This window comes from Capricornis sumatraensis, chromosome 10 (assembly GCF_032405125.1).
Source record: "Capricornis sumatraensis isolate serow.1 chromosome 10, serow.2, whole genome shotgun sequence".
Taxonomy (NCBI): Eukaryota; Metazoa; Chordata; class Mammalia; order Artiodactyla; family Bovidae; genus Capricornis; species Capricornis sumatraensis.
Window position 1 is genome coordinate 80,697,741 of NC_091078.1, and position 18,158 is coordinate 80,715,898.

The 18,158-nt window shown below is 46.6% G+C and overlaps 1 protein-coding gene across 1 annotated transcript in view; it reads left to right on the forward strand.

Annotated features, from left to right (window-relative positions):
• LRIG1 (leucine rich repeats and immunoglobulin like domains 1) overlaps positions 1-18,158 on the forward strand; it is a 114,202-nt gene that overhangs the window by 32,730 nt on the left and 63,314 nt on the right. Inside the window, exons 2-3 of the mRNA XM_068981696.1 lie at positions 6,198-6,269; positions 16,835-16,909. Of these exons, the coding sequence (XP_068837797.1) occupies positions 6,198-6,269; positions 16,835-16,909 (147 nt within the window). The remainder of the gene's footprint in view (positions 1-6,197; positions 6,270-16,834; positions 16,910-18,158) is intronic.

Here is an 18,158-nt window from a genome sequence, read left to right on the forward strand (position 1 = left end):
GCATTTGTGGTTCTGGTTGTAATCCAGAATGGTGCTGGTCAGATTATGTCAATAACTGATAAAGCCTGTAGAATTACATTCAGAGGGCATTTTTTCATTTAAGAGTGTCTTCCTCATGGATTTAGTTTCCAAAGCCCTTTTCCTCCGTTGGGATTGGTTAAGAACTGTGCGTGCCTGAGGGACACAGGCCGAGATCCGCGCTCCTCCCCCACCACGCTTTTAACGAAGCCTTTGGGCTTCCCTAGTGGCTCAGACAGTCAAGAATCAGCCCGCAATGCGGGAGACCTGGGTTCAGTCTCTGGGTTGAGAGGATCCCCTGGAGGAGGGCGTGGCAACCCACTCCAGTATTCTTGCCTGGAGAATCCCATGGACAGGGGAACCTGGCAGGCTGCAGTCCATGGCGTCACACAGAGTCAGACACGACTGAGCCTCTAAGCACAGCTGGTGCCAGATTCCAGTGGATTTAGATTGTTGGGAAACTCAAATTTATTTTAAAAAATTTTTATTGACGAATAGTTGATTTACAAAGTTGTGTTAGTTTCAGGTGTATAGCAAAATGACTCAGTTATACACATATCCACTCTTTTTTAGATTCTTTTCCCATATAAGTCATTGCAGAGTATTGAGTAGAGTTCCCTGTGCTACGCAGTCAGTCGTGTCTGACTCTGTGTGACCCCATAGACGGCAGCCCACCAGGCTCCCCCATCCCTGGGATTCTCTAGGCAAGAATACTGGAGTAGGTTGCCATTTCCTTCTCCAGTGCATGAAAGTGAAAAGTCAAAGTGAAATCGCTCAGTCGTGTCCGACTCTTCGCGACCCCATGGACTGCAGCCTACCAGGCTCCTCCGTCCATGGGATTTTCCAGGCAAGATTACTGGAGTGGGGTGCCATTGCCTTCTCCAGTAGGTCCTTATTAGTTACCTATTTTGTATGTAATAGTGTGTATACATCAATCCCAATCTCCCAACTTATACCCCTGCTTTACCCTCTGGTAACCAAAAGTTTCTTTTCTACATCTATAACTATTTCTGTTTTGTCATTTTTCACAGAATTAGAACCAAAACAATTAAAATTTGTATCGAAACACAGAAGTCCTGAGTACCCAAAACAATCTTGAAAAAGAAAACTAGAGCTGGAGGAATAACACTCTCTAACTTCAGACTACAGTACAAAGCTGCAATGATCACATTTACTTTTCAAATCCAACTTTCTTCCCTCCATGCCATTTCACTTTAAATATTTGTTGATTACTCCTTGATTCCAGATAATAGAAATTTCAGGGATGATGAAAATGGCTTCTCCCTGCTAGCCACAGGTGGTTGGACACTTGGATAGTGGCTGGTGCCCTTGAGACCCTGAAGTCCTAATTTTCTGTAATCTTGATTAGTTTAAGTATGAATGTCAGGGTCACTTGGCTGGGTGCTGCTGGATAGGAGAGTAGGGGTTTACGAAACAGGGAGGGATTTCTCAGCTATTTGAAGACTTAGCTCTTCTCATTCTGTGAGGTCTGGGTAGGGGGTCTTGCCAGGAAAAGGACTCAGCAAGCAGATTATTGCCGTGCACTGCTGAACCCTTTGCTCTTCAGCTGCAGATAAAACCTGTTTAAAACTTGAGCCGGTCTCTGTGGAGGGGCCTCTGGCATGTTGGGCAAACGGTGGGCCGGACAGTCATCTCTCAGCAGATTAGCAGAAAGAGTATCTAACGGCTGGGCTCCATTGTTGGAAGAGTGGTGCACCCTTTATGCAAGAAGAAGGGAAATTTGTGTTATGACAGTGGCTGACAAACTGTTTAATGAAAGCTGCAATTGGCAGTAACTAAATTCCCTAAGGTTTCTTTCCTCTCCGCTTTGGTCCTGAAAGGTGCAGAAGTGCTTTTGACAGCGTCTGTCCTGCTGACAGATGGATTGTTTTGACAGGAGAATCTGAAACCTTCAACCAATAACACACTCAGATGCCGGGCCTAGTAAGGCTGACCATGTTTGCAGAAATAAGTGAGATGCCTTAGACTTGTGTGCCTGTCAGCTGCCACCTGAGAAAAAAAAGGTCTCCTAGGGAAAAGTTTTTCACGAATTAACTCTTAAATTGTTATTCAGACCCTTCTCTGCACAGTTCTTGGGCCAAAGTATATGGATATCTTTCATCTTGGAGAAATGAACGTTGTCAGGAAGTGTGGCGGTCAAAGAGTTTAAAAAAAAAACTCATTATATGTTATGCCGGGGCCTGGTTGGGGGATGACCATTACACAGCAGTGTGATTCACTGTAACCAAAAGATGGAACCTAGTATCTATCAGCTTTTATAGGGAGAAACAAAATATGGAAGATACACACACGCAGGTGAATAATGGAATACTATTCAGCCACAAAAAGGAACAGGAAGGCATGACACATGTTACAGTATGGATGCACCGTGAGGACACTGTGCCGAGTGAAATAAGCCAGACACAAAGGGTGCTGTATGGGTCCACTTGTGTGAAGTACCTCTCGAGTCCAGGTCATACAGACAGGGTGTAGGGTGAAGGGAGGTAGCCAGGCCCTGGAGGGTGGGGAGAATGGGAAGTTGGTATTTAATGGGCGATGAGTTTAAGCTAGAAAAGATGTAGAAGTGCTAGGGAGGGATGGATGGTAGTGATGGTTGTGCAACGAGAATGTACTTACTGTCCCTGAACTGTACACGTAAACATGGTCAAGATGGTACACTGTAGGTCATGTGTATTTACCACAATAGGAAAACATTTATACAGAGAGTGTGTCTCCCAGAGATGAGCAAACAAGAAAAATGTCTGCGGATTTTACTTCAGATTGTACTTGTCAGGGAGAAGAAAGTAAATATTTTCCCTGTTTTTTGATAAAGCAGTTGGCAATCACATAAAAAATCAGAGCTTGAGCTTCTCTTGAAAGTGCAGGAGACTTGGTCTTCACCCACCCTCGTTTTGGGAACCAGGTACAAATGGCCCCTTTAGGTGGCAGGCAGGTGAGTGGACATGGCTGTGTCGGCCTCGTTCCCCGCTTTGTACCAGGATTTATTTTTCAGACTTAAAAGCTCTTTGTCCCAAAGCAGAGCCATTCCAAGGGACCTGAGCCTCAGCCACTGTGTTCTCTCTGTGTTGGGGATAGGCACTGAGAGGAGAATAACTCTTAGAGGCAGTCTGGGTTGGTGATAGGTCGCTTTTCTAGTTGATCAAGAATCAAAAAATCGCTTCATCCAGGCAGACCCAGTGAATGCTGAAATTTCCACTTACAAGTCTCTTGAACTTATTGCTACTCCCTGGAATATCCGTGTTAAGTACTGAAACTGTCTGGCTTCTTGATAAAAGTAGCTTATGGAATCCCCCTTCATCAAGTTGCCTTATCTAAAAAGCAGAATTTGTACAAGGTTTTCTTTTTTTTTTTTAACTTTATTTTATATTGGAGTATAGTTGATTAACAATGTTGCGTTAATTGCAGGTGTACAGCAGAGTAATTCATATGTTACAGTTATGCATATACATATATCTATTCTTTTTCAAATTCTTTTACTAGTTAAGTTACTAGAGTATTGAGTAGAGTTCCCTATGTTATACAGTAGGTCCTTGTTGGTCATCTGTTTTAAACAAAACACTAGATACAGTGGTTTTGAAATGTAAATAAATTGTATGTGCTCTTTAAGGGAAAAAATAGAGACCAAGGAAAGTTGTGATTTTAAATGTCTTTATTCTAATCCTGAGTTCCTAAAGGATCTGGACTTTACTGGCACGGGGATTGAGGGAAGTGATTTCCTTTCAGATTGTTCAGAACAGAGCCACCAGGCCTAGCTTGGGCCCTCGATCCTGTGAACCCCAGCTCCTGCCCTGGCCGCAAGTTATTCATTTTAAAACTTGCTCAGAGGTTGGAAAATGGTGATCCTCTGCTTAAATGTGTTCTGCAGATTTATGTATACAGAGATGTGGTCCACACGCACCGCCAGATTTTTACATATACATTTAAAGAATTGAAAAGACTTTACATAAAATTTCAGAGATCAGACTTCTTGAAAATGAAGGAGACTGGTCTGCACCACCCTTCTTTGGGGAAGCAGGTACAAATGGCCTCTTTAGGTGGCAGACAGGTTGAGTGGGCACTGCTGTGTCAGCCTCATTCCACACCTGGCAGGTGACCACCTGCATCACTTGTTTATCCTTCCAGCTCTTGGCTTTGTGGTTTCTGAGTCTCTCTCTCAAGCCTTCTCCAGCCTAGCAACTCCCCATTACCTGTGATGATATGAATGTCACAGTCATTATCAACTCACACTACCTGTAGAACCAGAAACAAGATTTCTGCCCCACTTTGTTATGGTAATATGTTCATCATAGGAGAAACTTTCAATCCATTCAGTCCTTGCTATGACAGGAGAGAACTCTATTTGTGGATTTTCTGTTCCAAGTCTAACCTGTTGATTTCTGTGTAAGTATCTCATTGTAAATACTCCCAAGAACAGGCAAGCTCACACTTGACTTCAATAGGTGGTTTAAAAATTACCACCTTCAATTTTTATGGTAACATAATCCCTGGACAAATTGCTTTTAATTCAGGCTGTGCCCCGAACACAGATGTACCATTAATTTCAAGGGTGGTTTGACTTTTATTTAGATAAATGCCTTGAGTTGACAGTGAAATGGCTCTCAGCTCTGGCTTAGTATTGATTGGAATGTCTCTGGAGGAAGCTTAAAAGAAAGTTGCCACTTAATGTGATACTGGGCCCCTTAAGAGACTTTGAACTCTCAATTCGTAGTACTTGTTAATTGGCAATAATGGCAATGGAATTAATAGCTGAGATGAAAAATGTTAGCCAGCTCCGTTGGCACACACAGGACTGGATGTGCTTTGGTGGCAGAGAGTGAGGCACAGGGAGGGCCCGTGTGGACCTCATCTGTGTGGATTCTGTTCCTGAAAGATCGAGCTGGTCTGGGTTGAGGGTGTGCTCTGGGAAGCTCAGCAGATCAAGCATTGTCCTGCTTGGTCCTCGTCTCCCTCTGAGAAGGGGGTCACGGATGGGCTGAAGGGGAGAGAGATGGAGTTCTGGGTCATGTGATAGACGCTGCCATCTTGAGAACGCTGCTGGCATGTGAGGCTTTGGTTCACACCAGCGTGCTTTCCTATGACACTGCTCCTCTCTCCAGCATGATTATCACTTGGAATATTTATTCCTCGATGGTGGTAGGAATGCCATGTTCGTATAAACCTTATGATTAAGATCGTACATTGCTCACTTATTAGATAGTCCTTTCAGCTTAAACTGTACATCCGAGCGAGTTTTGATCCTGAAGCTTTTGTTTAGACCAAGGCCTCTCAACCTCTGAATGTTCTATTGACAGTGAAGGCTGGACCTGTCCTTAAGGGCTTCCTGTCCTCTGTAGGTTGTTTAGCAGCATCCTTGTCCTCTCCCCACCGGATGCTAGTAGGATCTTCCCCTCCCCTTCCCTTCAGTCGTGACAACCAGAAATGTCTATAGACTTTGCCAAATGTCACCCATGGTTGGGGACCACTGATTCATTTTTAGTCAATGAAGGATCAGACTCCCTTTACTGCTTCTTAATAGTGTTTGATGCCTTAGTAAAACAGCAGCTGCTGCTGCTGCTGCTAAGTCGCTTCAGTCATGTCCGACTCTGTGCGACCTCATAGACGGCAGCCCACCAGGCTCCGCCGTCCCTGGGATTCTCCAGGCAAGAACACTGGAGTGGGTTGCCATTTCCTTCTCCAGTGCAAGAAAGTGAAAAGTGAAAGTGAAGTTGCTCAGTCGTGTCCGATTCTTCACAACCCCATGGACTGCAGCCTACCAGGCTCCTCCGTCCATGGGATTTTCCAGGCAAGAGTACTGGAGTGGGGTGCCATAGGACAACAGCAATTTTTAAAAATGCCATTTGATATGGTGCCAGGCATTTGGACCAGCATGGTGGTCACAGAATCCCTCTGTCCGTGGAATTCTCCAGGCAAGAATACTGCAGTGGGTTGCCGTTTCCTTCTCCAGGGATCTTCCCGACACAGGGATTGAACCCTGGTCTCCTGCATTGCAGGCAGATTCTTTACTGTCTGAGCCACCAGGGTTACTTAAAATAGTACATGAGATGGGGGCAGTTATGAGTAAGAGGGATTATTTCTCCTGGGGAGGGATGGGTAGATGATTCCTGAATTTGGGAGTATTGACTGAATTTTTTCTTTGTTTTTTGCTCTCCTTTTACCAGAAACCTGAGTTACAACAAACTTGCTGAGATTGATCCTGCTGGTTTTGAGGACTTGCCGAATCTACAAGAAGTGTGAGTGCTTTTCCTCAAACTTTGGGAGCTTGGTGGGCAGGATGGCAAACTCCTGGGGAAGACCCTCGCATGTGGCAGCGCCGCTCTTTCCCCTAGATCAGCAGTCTGAACCTTGTTAGAGGGGACATCTGCTGGGGGCTGTTGGAGACAAAAGGTCCTGCCTACTTAGCACTCCTTTGCTGAAGCCCCTCTTCTTCCTGGGCAGTCAGTGATGGGTGTGTCCATAGGTGTGAGTTTATTGGAATTCACAGGCCCACGGGGGCTGTACAGGCTTGTGGAAAGCCTTGGGGCCCAGGGGGGCTAACACACCTGGCTGGTACTTCCCTCAGTCCCTAGGGCACTAGAGCAGCCTGCTTTGCAGGGGCATATCAGCCAGCCCACCAGGTATAGAGAAATGGATAATAAGGCTGATTTTTCTCTCCCGATCTCCAAACAGAACTAGACATTACTGTCTGGTTTGCTGTCTCTTACAAGGTCCTTTAAGTCAGGCCTCAGTCTTTTCTTCCTTTTTTTAATGTAAGGAATTCTGCTTTTAACGTGAATGTTAGAGTTATTCAGGGTTTTAGTTCCACGGGGACTTCAAAGAAAAGTCATGCATACCCACTGCAGAAAATTTGGCAACTGTAGAAATATGTAAAACAAAGTAAAATCACCAGTATTATCACCCAAGGCTAAACATTGTGGACACTTAGTGAAAAATATATACTTCTACACATAATTTTGGAATCAAACTGTATTTATACTGTGGTTTTACATCTGTTTCTTACTTCTCCTTATATTTGTGAATACTTTGTCATGTAAATTAAAAGATTTTTACTGTCCCATTTCAATTTTTATGTAAAGCTACTTACGCATGAATATTTCATAAATCATTCACCCATTCGTTCCTGTTGTTACTCTATTTTTAGTAGACATTAAATGCTTTACATATTTTACTTGTTACATGTAACTGATAAAAATCCTTGTTTATTATTGTTTGATCCCTTTGTTGAGGGTTTATCTAAAGGAAATTTAATCAGATGATGCAATTTGTTAAATACTTGTGTTCTCTACCACCATCTCCAGATTCTCCAAAATGCTGTCTATGATTTCCAGGTCTGTTTAAAGAAGGTTCCAACTTCCCAAGTTAAAGAAAGATGAGAGTTGGAAGGGACCCTTGAAAATACTTTGTCCAGGGCCCTTATTTTTCCATAGGGTCATAGTGATTGGGACTAGTTTGGAAGTGGGTCATTATGCAAGTTTACTGTAGTAAAAGACCACAGACTGGGTGACTTAAATAATAGCAACTTATTCTCTCAGGGTTCTGGAGGCTAGAAGTTCAAGATCAAGGTCCTGGCAGGGTTGGTTTCCTCTGGGGCCTCTCCTTGACTTGCAGATGGCCACCTTCTTGCTGCCTCTTTCCATGGCCTTTCTTTTCCCTGATGCCTCTTCTGTGTGTCCAAATGTCCTCCTCTCAAAAGGGCACCAATCATACTGGATTAGGACCCATCCATATGACCTCTTTAAAAACCCTTTCTCCACATACGGTCACAAGCTGAGGTACTGAGGGCTGGAACTTCAGCCTAAGAATTTTGTGGGAGTATGGTTCAGCCCACCACAGCCACCTGAAATGATAAACCCAGCCCGTCAAGGAGCCAGTTTGGGCCATAACCCAGTGCTCTCCCTTGATCCAGGCTGTCTTTAACACTTGGCAGTTACTGTATTCAACTTCTGTGTGTCGGGTCTCAGAGCTTAGTGGTTTCTTTTCGAATTGGACAAAACAAAAATCACGTTATTTCTCAGGGCATCATTCAGGCTTTCATTTACTATTTCCTCGAGCACCTCGTATGTGCCAGGCGCTGCTCCGCTGCTGGGGAGCACGGGACTGAATAAGGCAGACAGAGAGAGCCAGGGTGAGGGTTAGGTAAGAACATTCGGCGGTGGAGCAGGGTTGAAGGGGCTTCTAAAGATTCAGCATTCGGACATCTTAATGCAGTACTTGGAAAAAGCAAAATGAATGCCAAATAATAAAATAATACTAATCCGTGATGAAAAAAATACAAAAAGTTTAAGCAAAGTCTGAATCAGCTTAACTGATTATTTTTCCTTTTGCCCCAGGCTCCTGTGTGGCTTGACAGGGCTCTGTTGCTGATCATATCTTGGTTTGGAAACTGACATACTCTGCTCTGAATGAGTGTTGTTTTGCATTCACGTTTATATTTTAAAAGTGCTACATTCAGATATTCTTTATTCTGGCTTCGTAGTTTTCTTGGTGGCCCCTTAAATGCTGTTCCCACAATCCTGGCACCTCAGACAAGCCTCGCCTGTCACAGAACCACATTAAGAAAGGGAAAGACATGTGGGGAACAAGGAAGCCAGGAGACTCACTAGTCGTACGTGTTTTGGGGCCTAGAACAGGGTCAGGGGAGGATTTTCTTCTTTGATTCTGGAGAGGTAATAATGGAGCTGGAGTGCCCAGGGTGGTGACTGACAGGCAGATCCAGCAGATGTGAGTGGTGTGGACAGGATGAGCTGCAAATAGAAGACAAGGCCCTCGAAGAAGGACCAGGACGAGGGCCGTTGTGCCTGGTGTGCGTAAGGGTGGGCTGTGTGGCCAGGGCCTGGGTCCCGTGGGGCCCTGGGGTCATGTTAGGTGTGGACCCAGTGTCCTCGGCCCTGCCATAGACTGGGGGCACAGCTGATGCCCCCGTGAGCCTTTGCTGTGTTCTCTCTAGCTCTCTCTTTCCATTTGTTCCTTCCCGAAACAGCCACCCAGTTTGAATTGGTTTGGTTCCCTTGACCTGCGGCTTTTAATCCCTCTTTTACTTGGAGCTTTTTTGGAATTTAATCCCCACCCAGATCTAGATCGGAGAGCATCTGACTTGCACCTGTCCTTCACTGGGGATGCCGGTTAGTCTTAAAAATAAATTTCCCGAATCACAGCAGCACAGCAACGACAGTGACACCACACTCAGCCTTAGGGGAAGGCGGCTTCGTTTCATCCTGACACCAGCTCTAGGTGATTTAAATTCTTTTCTTTACAGTCATTCTCTCCACTTTACAGAGGAGGAAATGGAAACTCAGAGAGATGAAATAAACCTGTTCAGTGTCACCTGGTTGGTAAAGCTGAGAAAAGTGTTAGTCACTCAGCTGCGTGTAACTGTTTGCAACCCCATGGACTGTATCACATCAGTCTCCTCTGTGGGATTCTCCGGGCAAGAGCACTGGAGTGGGTTGCCATTCCCTTCTCCAGGGGATCTTCCCAAACCAGGGATCAAACCTGGGTCTCCCACATTGCAGCTGGATTCTTGACAATCTCAGCCCCAGGAAAGCTGAGAGTTGAACTCAAATCTGTTTGATTTCCAGTTCAGTTCAGTTGCTCAGTCATGTCCGACTCTTTGCAACCCCATGAATCGCAGCATGCCAGGCCTCCCTGTCCATCACCAACTCCCAGAGTTCACCCAAACTTATGTGCATCGAGTTGGTGATGCCATCTAGCCATCTCATCCTCTGTCATCCCCTTCTCCTCCTGCCCCCAATCCCTCCCAGCATCAGAGTCTTTTCCAGTGAGTCAACTCTTCGCATGAGGTGGCCAAAGTACTGGAGTTTCAGCATCAGTCCTTCCAATGAACACCCAGGACTGGACTCCTTTAGGATGGACTGGTTGGATCTCCTTGTAGTCCAAGGGACTCACAAGAGTCTTCTCCAACACCACAGTTCAAAAGCATCAATTCTTCAGCACTCAGGTTTCTTCACAGTCCAACTCTCATATCCATACATGACCACCGGAAAAACCATATCCTTGAGTAGACGGACCTTTGTTGGCAAAGTAATGTCTCTGCTTTTGAATATGCTATCTAGGTTGGTCATAACTTTCCTTTCAAGGAGTAAGCGTCTTTTAATTTAATGGCTGCAGTCACCATCTACAGTGATTTTGGAGCCCAGAAAAATAAACTTTGACACTTTTTCCACTGTTTCCCCATCTATTTCCCATGAAGTGATGGGAACAGATGCCATGATCTTAGTTTACTGAATGTTGAGCTTTAAGACAACTTTTTCACTCTCCTCGTTCGCTTTCATCAAGAGGCTTTTTAGTTCTCTTGTCTTTCTGCACTGTGTATTTAAGCCTGAAGCGGCACTGGCTTCACCCCCACCCCATCTTCCTAACCTGCAACCTTCCACCCAAGATTTTAAAAGGATGGAAGGTCCAGTGTTTTATCTCCTCTGTCACTCTTGCTGCATTGGTCTTCTCTATGAGGTCCTGAGTATATCCTCTGATTCCTCCAGATTCTTGGTCCAAACCTACATCACCCTGTCCAAGCCCACCTTCCCTTCTCCCTTCACATTCTGGCTTTTTTCCTTCCCCTGAGCTCCTGTTGAATTTAGGGACAGGGTGAGACTTCTCGACCCCGTCATCTACCCTCTCTCTGCTGTGTGTGTCTTCTCCTCTTCCTCCAGCTAATGCACTCAGGAAAGTTGACCGTAGCTGGCTATTGTGCTAATGAAAAGCCCTCCACTTCTTACGGTCATTTCTACATTTTTCGACAGTTGTGGAGCGGAGCCTGGGAACCTGGCTGCAATTGCATAGCTAGTAAATGAGGGAGTGAGGCCTGGAGTCCCTGGTCTCACTCCTATCTCAGACTCTCCATGGCAGCACAGCCTTCCCAGGCGTGGGAATTGTAAAGAGAGGGATCACTCCTTGTGAGTACAGTGTCGTGTACTGGGAGGATGTGAGTTTGGTAGTAGGCAAACCTGGCTTGGAGGCCTGCTTCTGCCCCTGACCAGGACTGAGTCCCCGGACAAGTTACTTCCTTCTGTGCTGCCTCTGGAACATGGGCGTAGTGACGTGTTACCCAGTTACAAATACAGTAACTATTCATTGGATCCGATTTCCAGAGCATTGTACATGGGCAAGGCTCTACACTGTGTGTTCAGCCTCTCAGTCATGTCCGACTCTCTGCGGCCCTGTGGACTGTAGTCCGCCAGGCTCCGCTGTCCATGGAATTTTTCAGGCAAGAATACTGGAGTGGTTGCCATTTCCTCCTCCAGGGGATCTTCCTGACCCAAAGACTGAACCCATGTCTCCTGCATTGGCAGGCAGTTTCTTTACTACTGAGACACTTGGGAAGCCCAGGGGCACACTGTTTATTATTTATCTTCTGCTACTTTGAGAACCCCAGAGCTGCCCTCTACAACGCCCCCCACTCCCACCACCCCCGCCCCCCCCTCCGCCCACCCCCCAACCCCCGCCACTGAGCTGGGTGGCTTGTTAAGAAACACCTCCTTGGGGGCTGATAGGGTGAACCCTTTACCAGTGTGACTACCCCTGGTTCCCAGTGTCACACTGTGGGATGGATGACACAAATTCCCCAGGGCCCAGAGCAGTGGAACTTGCCATTGATAAATATCCAGTCCTTTGCTGAAGGGAATCCTAATGCATCGTGCAGGCAGGAAGAGGCAGTGAGGAACAATGGGTGGGGAGATGGAGAAGGATACTAAAGAAAAGAAAATCACAGTGGGCACACAGTTGCTTCTAAATTAACTGGGTCTTCCAGGGGCTGTCAGTTCTCCTGAAACCTGCACAGCCACCAGCCACTGGAATCTGGAAACCTCAGCGCGAGGGGAACCACAGGCTGGCAAAGCCGTGGTTGGTGGTTTAGCAGTGGTTTTATTTTGGAGGCTGGCAACCGCAGAGCATCGTGGGCCAGTTGGAGAGAGAAAGCAAGCCGGTTGGGGGCCCCCGGAGGACCTGAGGATGTTGGCGCAGCTGCCGCCAGACCACATGGTCGTCACTGCCCGCAGCGCTGAGGAAAGCCCACCAGGGAGAGCCTCCAGCCAGGAGTCCTGGACTGCGAGGCTCCTCTATTAATAAGAGGGGCTATTTATACCGTCCTCCTTCAGAACCGCGCTTGGATCGCATTACTGCTGCCTGGCCCGGGAATGCCTAATGTGGGTGCTGCCGTGTGCTTTCCAGGGCCGTTGACCTAAAAGGTTCTGAAGGCGCCGAGAAAGGCTGAGCGTGCCTGCCTCTGGGTATTTATGGCTTGCTCTGTGGTGGCCCAGGCTTCTGCCGCCCCTGTGTGTGCGCGTGTGCAGTGTGTTTCTGGGGAGGGTTGAAAGCATAAGGGGGTGTCATTTGAGGCACTGCTTTTTGGCTGTGAATCAGCACCACCTGTTAAGTATTTACTATATATCTGGCTCTCTCCTAGGCTGTTAGATTTAGTGATTTCAGCCAGATCCTGCCAAAACAGTATGGAGTTGGGGCTTGTCCTTTGCACATTTGGTGGAGAAGAATGCTAAGGCACAGTGAGGTTCAGTGACACGCTGAAGGCCGTTTGATTGGTACGGGGTTAGCTCAGGGTTAAATGGACCCGGGTCTGTCTGATTAAACATTTGAACTGTATCATCTCCTAATAATCCCTGCTCTGCTGTGCGGTAACTGGGTCTCAGTCTGTCCTTTTAACGTGAGGTGGTGATTTAGTACCTTTCTTCAAGGGCTGACGTGTTATTCAGGGACACATGGCATGGAAAATCCTCCGCACAGAGCCTGGCACACACAGAAGTGTTTGCCTTTATTGTTGTTTCTAAGTGTTGACTTAGAGGAACTGTATTCTGTGTCATGATACTGAAATACCTGTACCTGACCAGCTGGTGTGCGAACTGTAAGTCTTGCCAAAGTCGGTAATGCAGTCTGCCTTACTCTCGAGCAGCTGAAAGCACTGGTAACAGCTGTTGGTGAAGTGGTCCCAACTCCAGCGGGGCTCCTACCTGCTGCTGGTGACTTTCTCCCACTTCAGAAACAAAACGCACTGATACGGCACCCCCAGCCCAACTTTGACTGATATTAATGGCAGCTCCCTTTGCGTTTGGAAGCAATCAAACACACACTGTCTAGAAAATCAGTGAATCACCTACATCAGTCTTGGTTCATTCATACCATTCATCGCAGCAGAGGAGCACTTCACCTCTGGCTAAAAGATTTAGGGAGACCCCCAAGATCTATTACTAAGGGGAAACTGGCGCGGAGTAGTCTGTGTAAGACACAGGCATCTGTGTGGAAGAGAACCGTGTGTTCATGGGCAACAGCCTGCAGTTGGAGCTTCCTCTTGGAGGCAAACCAGGGGGCGGAGAGGGGTGGAGGGTGGTGATGGCTTTCAATATATATTCCTGGTGTTCTTTTTTTGAAACAATTTGGAATTTCACTGTGTACTTATATCAACTATTCAGTAAGTAATTAGGGCCAAACAGTTTTTAACAAACAGAAAGGGCTATAACTCAAAATGATCCTGTGGGTTTGTTTTTCATTGTTTGTTGATGCCTGATTTGATTGAGGCAGTCAGTAATAAAAGTTCTCTGAAACACCCTTTTTAACAGTCTGCATCTTGCACGATGTGAAAACTTCCTTTCTCCAAGTCCAGTAGATGGAAGTTTCAGAGAGAGAGCTGAGGGGGCCCAGAAGGCTGGGAGAGGCCAACGTCCAGGTTCTGCCCCAAGAGTGGGGTGGGGAGTGGGGGGATGGGGAAGCGGTCTATGCAAAGCTCTCCCCCCATCCTCCCCCAGGCCTTTTTCACACCTTTCCCAGCTGCAGGGCTGGGCCATTGTTCACGGTCTGATGCTTCCAGAGCATTTCTTGGTCCTAAATCATCAGGAAAAGTTTCAGTTATAGAAGCCAGATATTTATGAAGAATTTTTAGGGCCTTTGGATGGAAGCAGATTTGGAGGGAATGAGAAGGGAGGAAAGACTGCACAATCCTAGATATTCAGAAGATTTCATCAAACACAGTCCTGAATTCTGACAGTATCCCTACACGTGGAGACCGTGCCGAACGTCCCGAGGCCCTTCTTTGGCTGGCTCTGGAGGTGGTGCTATTTTTGACTGGTCTCTATTTCAGGCTGGCAAGTTGGTCATGTCTCAGCGGGAGTTGGGCCTTTGTTGCCTTCCGAGGGTAGTGTTCTGGTTTCAACGAGGGACAGAGCGAGCAGAGAGCCAGTGGTGGAGGAGCTGGTTGAGGTTTCCTTGCGGTTCCTTTGAAGTAGAAATGATGGAGAAGTAAGCTAGCCTTGCAGATCTTCTCTATGCGCCGTCTGACCTTTTCATGAATCCAGCAGCCCTCTGATCAGAGCCTGCGATTTCTGCCTCACCTTGCTGACTCCGGGCTGCTGGTCCAGACCTGAAATGCCCTGTGTACCTTCGGCACTGTCCGCCACACCTGCACACTCTGCTTCCAGCATTTTGGTCACGATTTGAGATATGATAACGATGCCCCCCTTCCTTGTTCAGCTATCATTCCTAGGAGTTGGGTGGAGCAGTTTGTTGTGTGTGCAGCAGGGTGGTCCAAGACCCAGTTCAATCAGCCAAAGTTCTCCTGCAGAGAAGTCCTTACTGACACCTGAAAGACAGCTGCCATGTCCCTGTGTATGAGGTTGTAAGCTTTCTGCCCGCTAGCCTTTGCAGCTGTGGCTCTCCTGCGGCTTGTAGTTGCACTTTGTTCACCTCTTGTCCAGGCCTCTCTCCCTCCCTCTCTCTCTGTCACCTTAGGATGGTGACTTAAACTTAGAGACCTTACCTGTGAGATAGAGAACAGTACTAGTGCCTGGCTCTGAACCCAGAGTCTGACGATGCAGTTACATAATGCTGTAGAGTTGCTGCTGCAGCTATAAATAAATGGAAGTAATGGTTAAGAACCTAGACTTTGGGGCTTGACCCCCAGGGCCACTGCCTTTTACTGCTGGTGACCTCAGTTAAATTACTTAACATCTTAGTGATTCAGTTTCCTCATTGGTACAATGGAAATGTTAATGGGGCCTGCCTAGTAGGGCTCTAAGGGCAGATTAATATATAGAAAAGCCTTTAAGAGTCAGGCCTGGCACATAATAAGCCTTCAGTAAGTTAGCTCCTGCTATTATTATTATGACCCGCCCCCCCCCAACCCTGCGCATCTGTGTTTTAGAATAAATCTCTAAGAAATGAAGAGTTTGTAAGCAAACTGCCTTCTTGGCAACAGGCCCTTGACCTTAGCTTTCCTTGCCCTGGTAAGATCTGAGGATCTCGTCAAGGAATACGTACATTTATGGTACTGTGAAAATTTATTAGTAGAGATTCCAACAGATGGTGAGTTTTCAGCATCCCTTTACCAAGATGGGAAACGGATCACAGCAGGGATGGAGAGAGAAAGGTGAAGCAGAAGCAGTCTGCTCTAGGGGCAGTCAGATAAGAGACTGTTAAAGTAATTAATCGTCAACTTCAGCACACAAACAGGGCCCTTTAAGTGGAGAAAGGCTTTGCCACGTGGTACAGATCTGCTTTCTCTCCGCCAGATGCTTCAGTCATGAAGCTGTTGAAATAGACATTCTGTGTCCGTCAGCCCAGTAATTGCCAGGCTTCATCTCTAACCAGCTTTGGCACTGAAGAAAGCGAATGGGATAATTCAAGGCCTTTTCCTCCCCCTCCCCATTCATTCCATAAAAGATGGCAGACAACCAGATTATTCTATTCAAGCAAATACTCGCTGTAAACTTGTATGAATACAGCTGTCATTTCAGTGGCCTTGTCTTCGAACCGTAACTGGATGCTTTGTGTAAGACATACTGTGTAAAAAAACAAGAATAAGATAAACCAGCATTATCCTTGATTCTGCATCTCAGATACCATTTCTTTCCAGCCCACCCCCCGTCAAAAAGCCTGATCACCATGCTTTGGCTATCCTAAGGATTTCAGGGCTCACTTTGCAAATCTGATTTTGAAGTCTCTTCCCCAGTTTGGAAATACATATCCACGTAAGGAAGCTGGATTCTAGAGCGTCTGGGGATGGCCCAGGCAAGCTGTGTTCTGGCTTTTGGTCTTCCCCTTCCATTAAGAGTTGAGAATTATGGAAGTACAAATATAGAATATTCAGGAGGGAAGGGAGCTTGGGGAGCATCTCTGGTCTGCAGAGGATTTTCATATTGTCTGCGTGCAAAAGTGTTTGTGTGTGTGTAGATATATTCCTGGAAGACACATCTGGAGGCTTCATCAGAGTTCAGAGAAGCTGGAATTGCAAGTAGATAAGAACCTCCAAGAACCAGTCATTGGTTCATGTGTCTCCAGCACCAGGAACCCGCCCGCACAGGAGTGCATGAATCTGTGGCATTGGGTGCAAGCATGTGGCCCTTTGTTGAGGGCAGAGCCATGTCGTGGACCTGTACAAAGCAACTGGGGGAGGAGGGTGATCCCAGTTGGAGTGGGCTCTGATCCTTCAGCCCCCAAGGAGCACTCTCATTGATGGTCTTGGGGAGCTGTTGTTTCATTTCGTGCATTTCCACCTGTGTTCATAGTTCCTTGTCTGTTAGTCTTGATCTCTGAGGTAGAGTGGAAGCTCCTAGAGGACAGGGGACGTGTCCTGAGTGTGTTTATTCCTAAACTATGAGTGTGGTACATAGTGTTTATGACCTGGCATAACTTCTCTTCTATTAAAAACTTGCTTTTAGATTCTCGTATTCAGCGTTACAGCATAGCAGTTTGCCCAGGGCCATTTTTTAAAAAAATGAATTTCATACGACTAATTTTAATGATTTAACTGATTCATTTCTTCTTGTTGTCATTACAGGTACCTCAATAACAATGAGTTGACAGCCATACCATCCCTGGGCGCTGCCTCATCTCATGTAGTCTCTCTCTTTCTGTAAGTCATACCATTTGGGAGACCCTGGGCTGTGTGGGGAGGCCGTGGTATCATGTTACTGACATTGGGTATCAGGGAAACTCATATTCCTGGGCTCACTGGAAAAAATGGTCTTACTCCATGTACCTCTAGTGATCATGCCAAATGTATTGCTTGCTGTTTTGGGGTGTGTAGAATTAAAAACTGGATGTTTTGCCTCATTTCTGGCTTGGCAGGAAATTATCGTAGTACCCAGGGGTACTAAATGTCTTGTTCCTAATGGATAAGCTGGCAGTTTGAGTGCCTAAACTGAACTTAAAGAACACTGTATGAGTGATGAGACAGCAGGCTCATCTTTGTGGCAGTAACTTTGATAATGTGACTCAGCTCACTTTCAGGGCTTAAAAAAAAAAAAAGCGCATCAGGCTTCTGACATTAGCATAAAAGTAAGGATTTCTTTGTCCTGGTCGAGTGTTACACAGCATAAAACCCGTCGACTATTACAGACAACACAGTGGAAATGAGAAAGGGACTCAAGGGACCTCAGTGAGAAAGAAAGGGAGATGCCCTGGGAATGGCATTGTTGGGGCCAAGAAGTACCCTGTGGGGTAGCGAAGTACTGGCAGTTGCCCCACTTCTCCAGCAGTCAGAGGTGCTCGCTTGCTTGAAACTCACCCAGAGGTCTTTCCAGATACACCAGTCACAAGTCCAGCTATTTTCTAGACCAGCTTTTATTGGCAGCGTCCCCAGCAGAACACCTCCCTCTTCACGCCAAATTTCCTGTTTCCACTCCAGCCCTGCCAATTTTTATTTGATTGTGATTTTGCTGGTGTTATAACTTGTCCGATCACCTGGAGGTATCTTTCCTGACACTGACCTGAGCAGAGTGACTTGGGGAGAAGCCTTCATCTGTCCGATAACTAGTGTGGCTTACAGGTCTCTGGGTTTTCCTGGCTGCAGGGCCTGTGTTCAGAAGATGGCCCAGCCTTGGGAAACGCAGTCTTGGTTTTAACCCTTTTCCAGGTGTTGTGGGGTTGGGGAGCAGGGGCTTAGAATTGTGACCCAGCCCTGTGTCCTGAACAAATGGCTTCCTCTCTCTGAACCTGATTTTCCTCGTCTGCAGGATGTGTTCCTGTTCCCCTTGTGTTGTACATGTAGGGGCAGTGAGTCCACAGTTCGAGGGGAGCATGAGGTACAGGAAGCTCCTAATGTCTTGCACAAGCCAGAATAGGTGTTTGACACGTGGCACCAGCTGCTGGCTGGTGGCTAG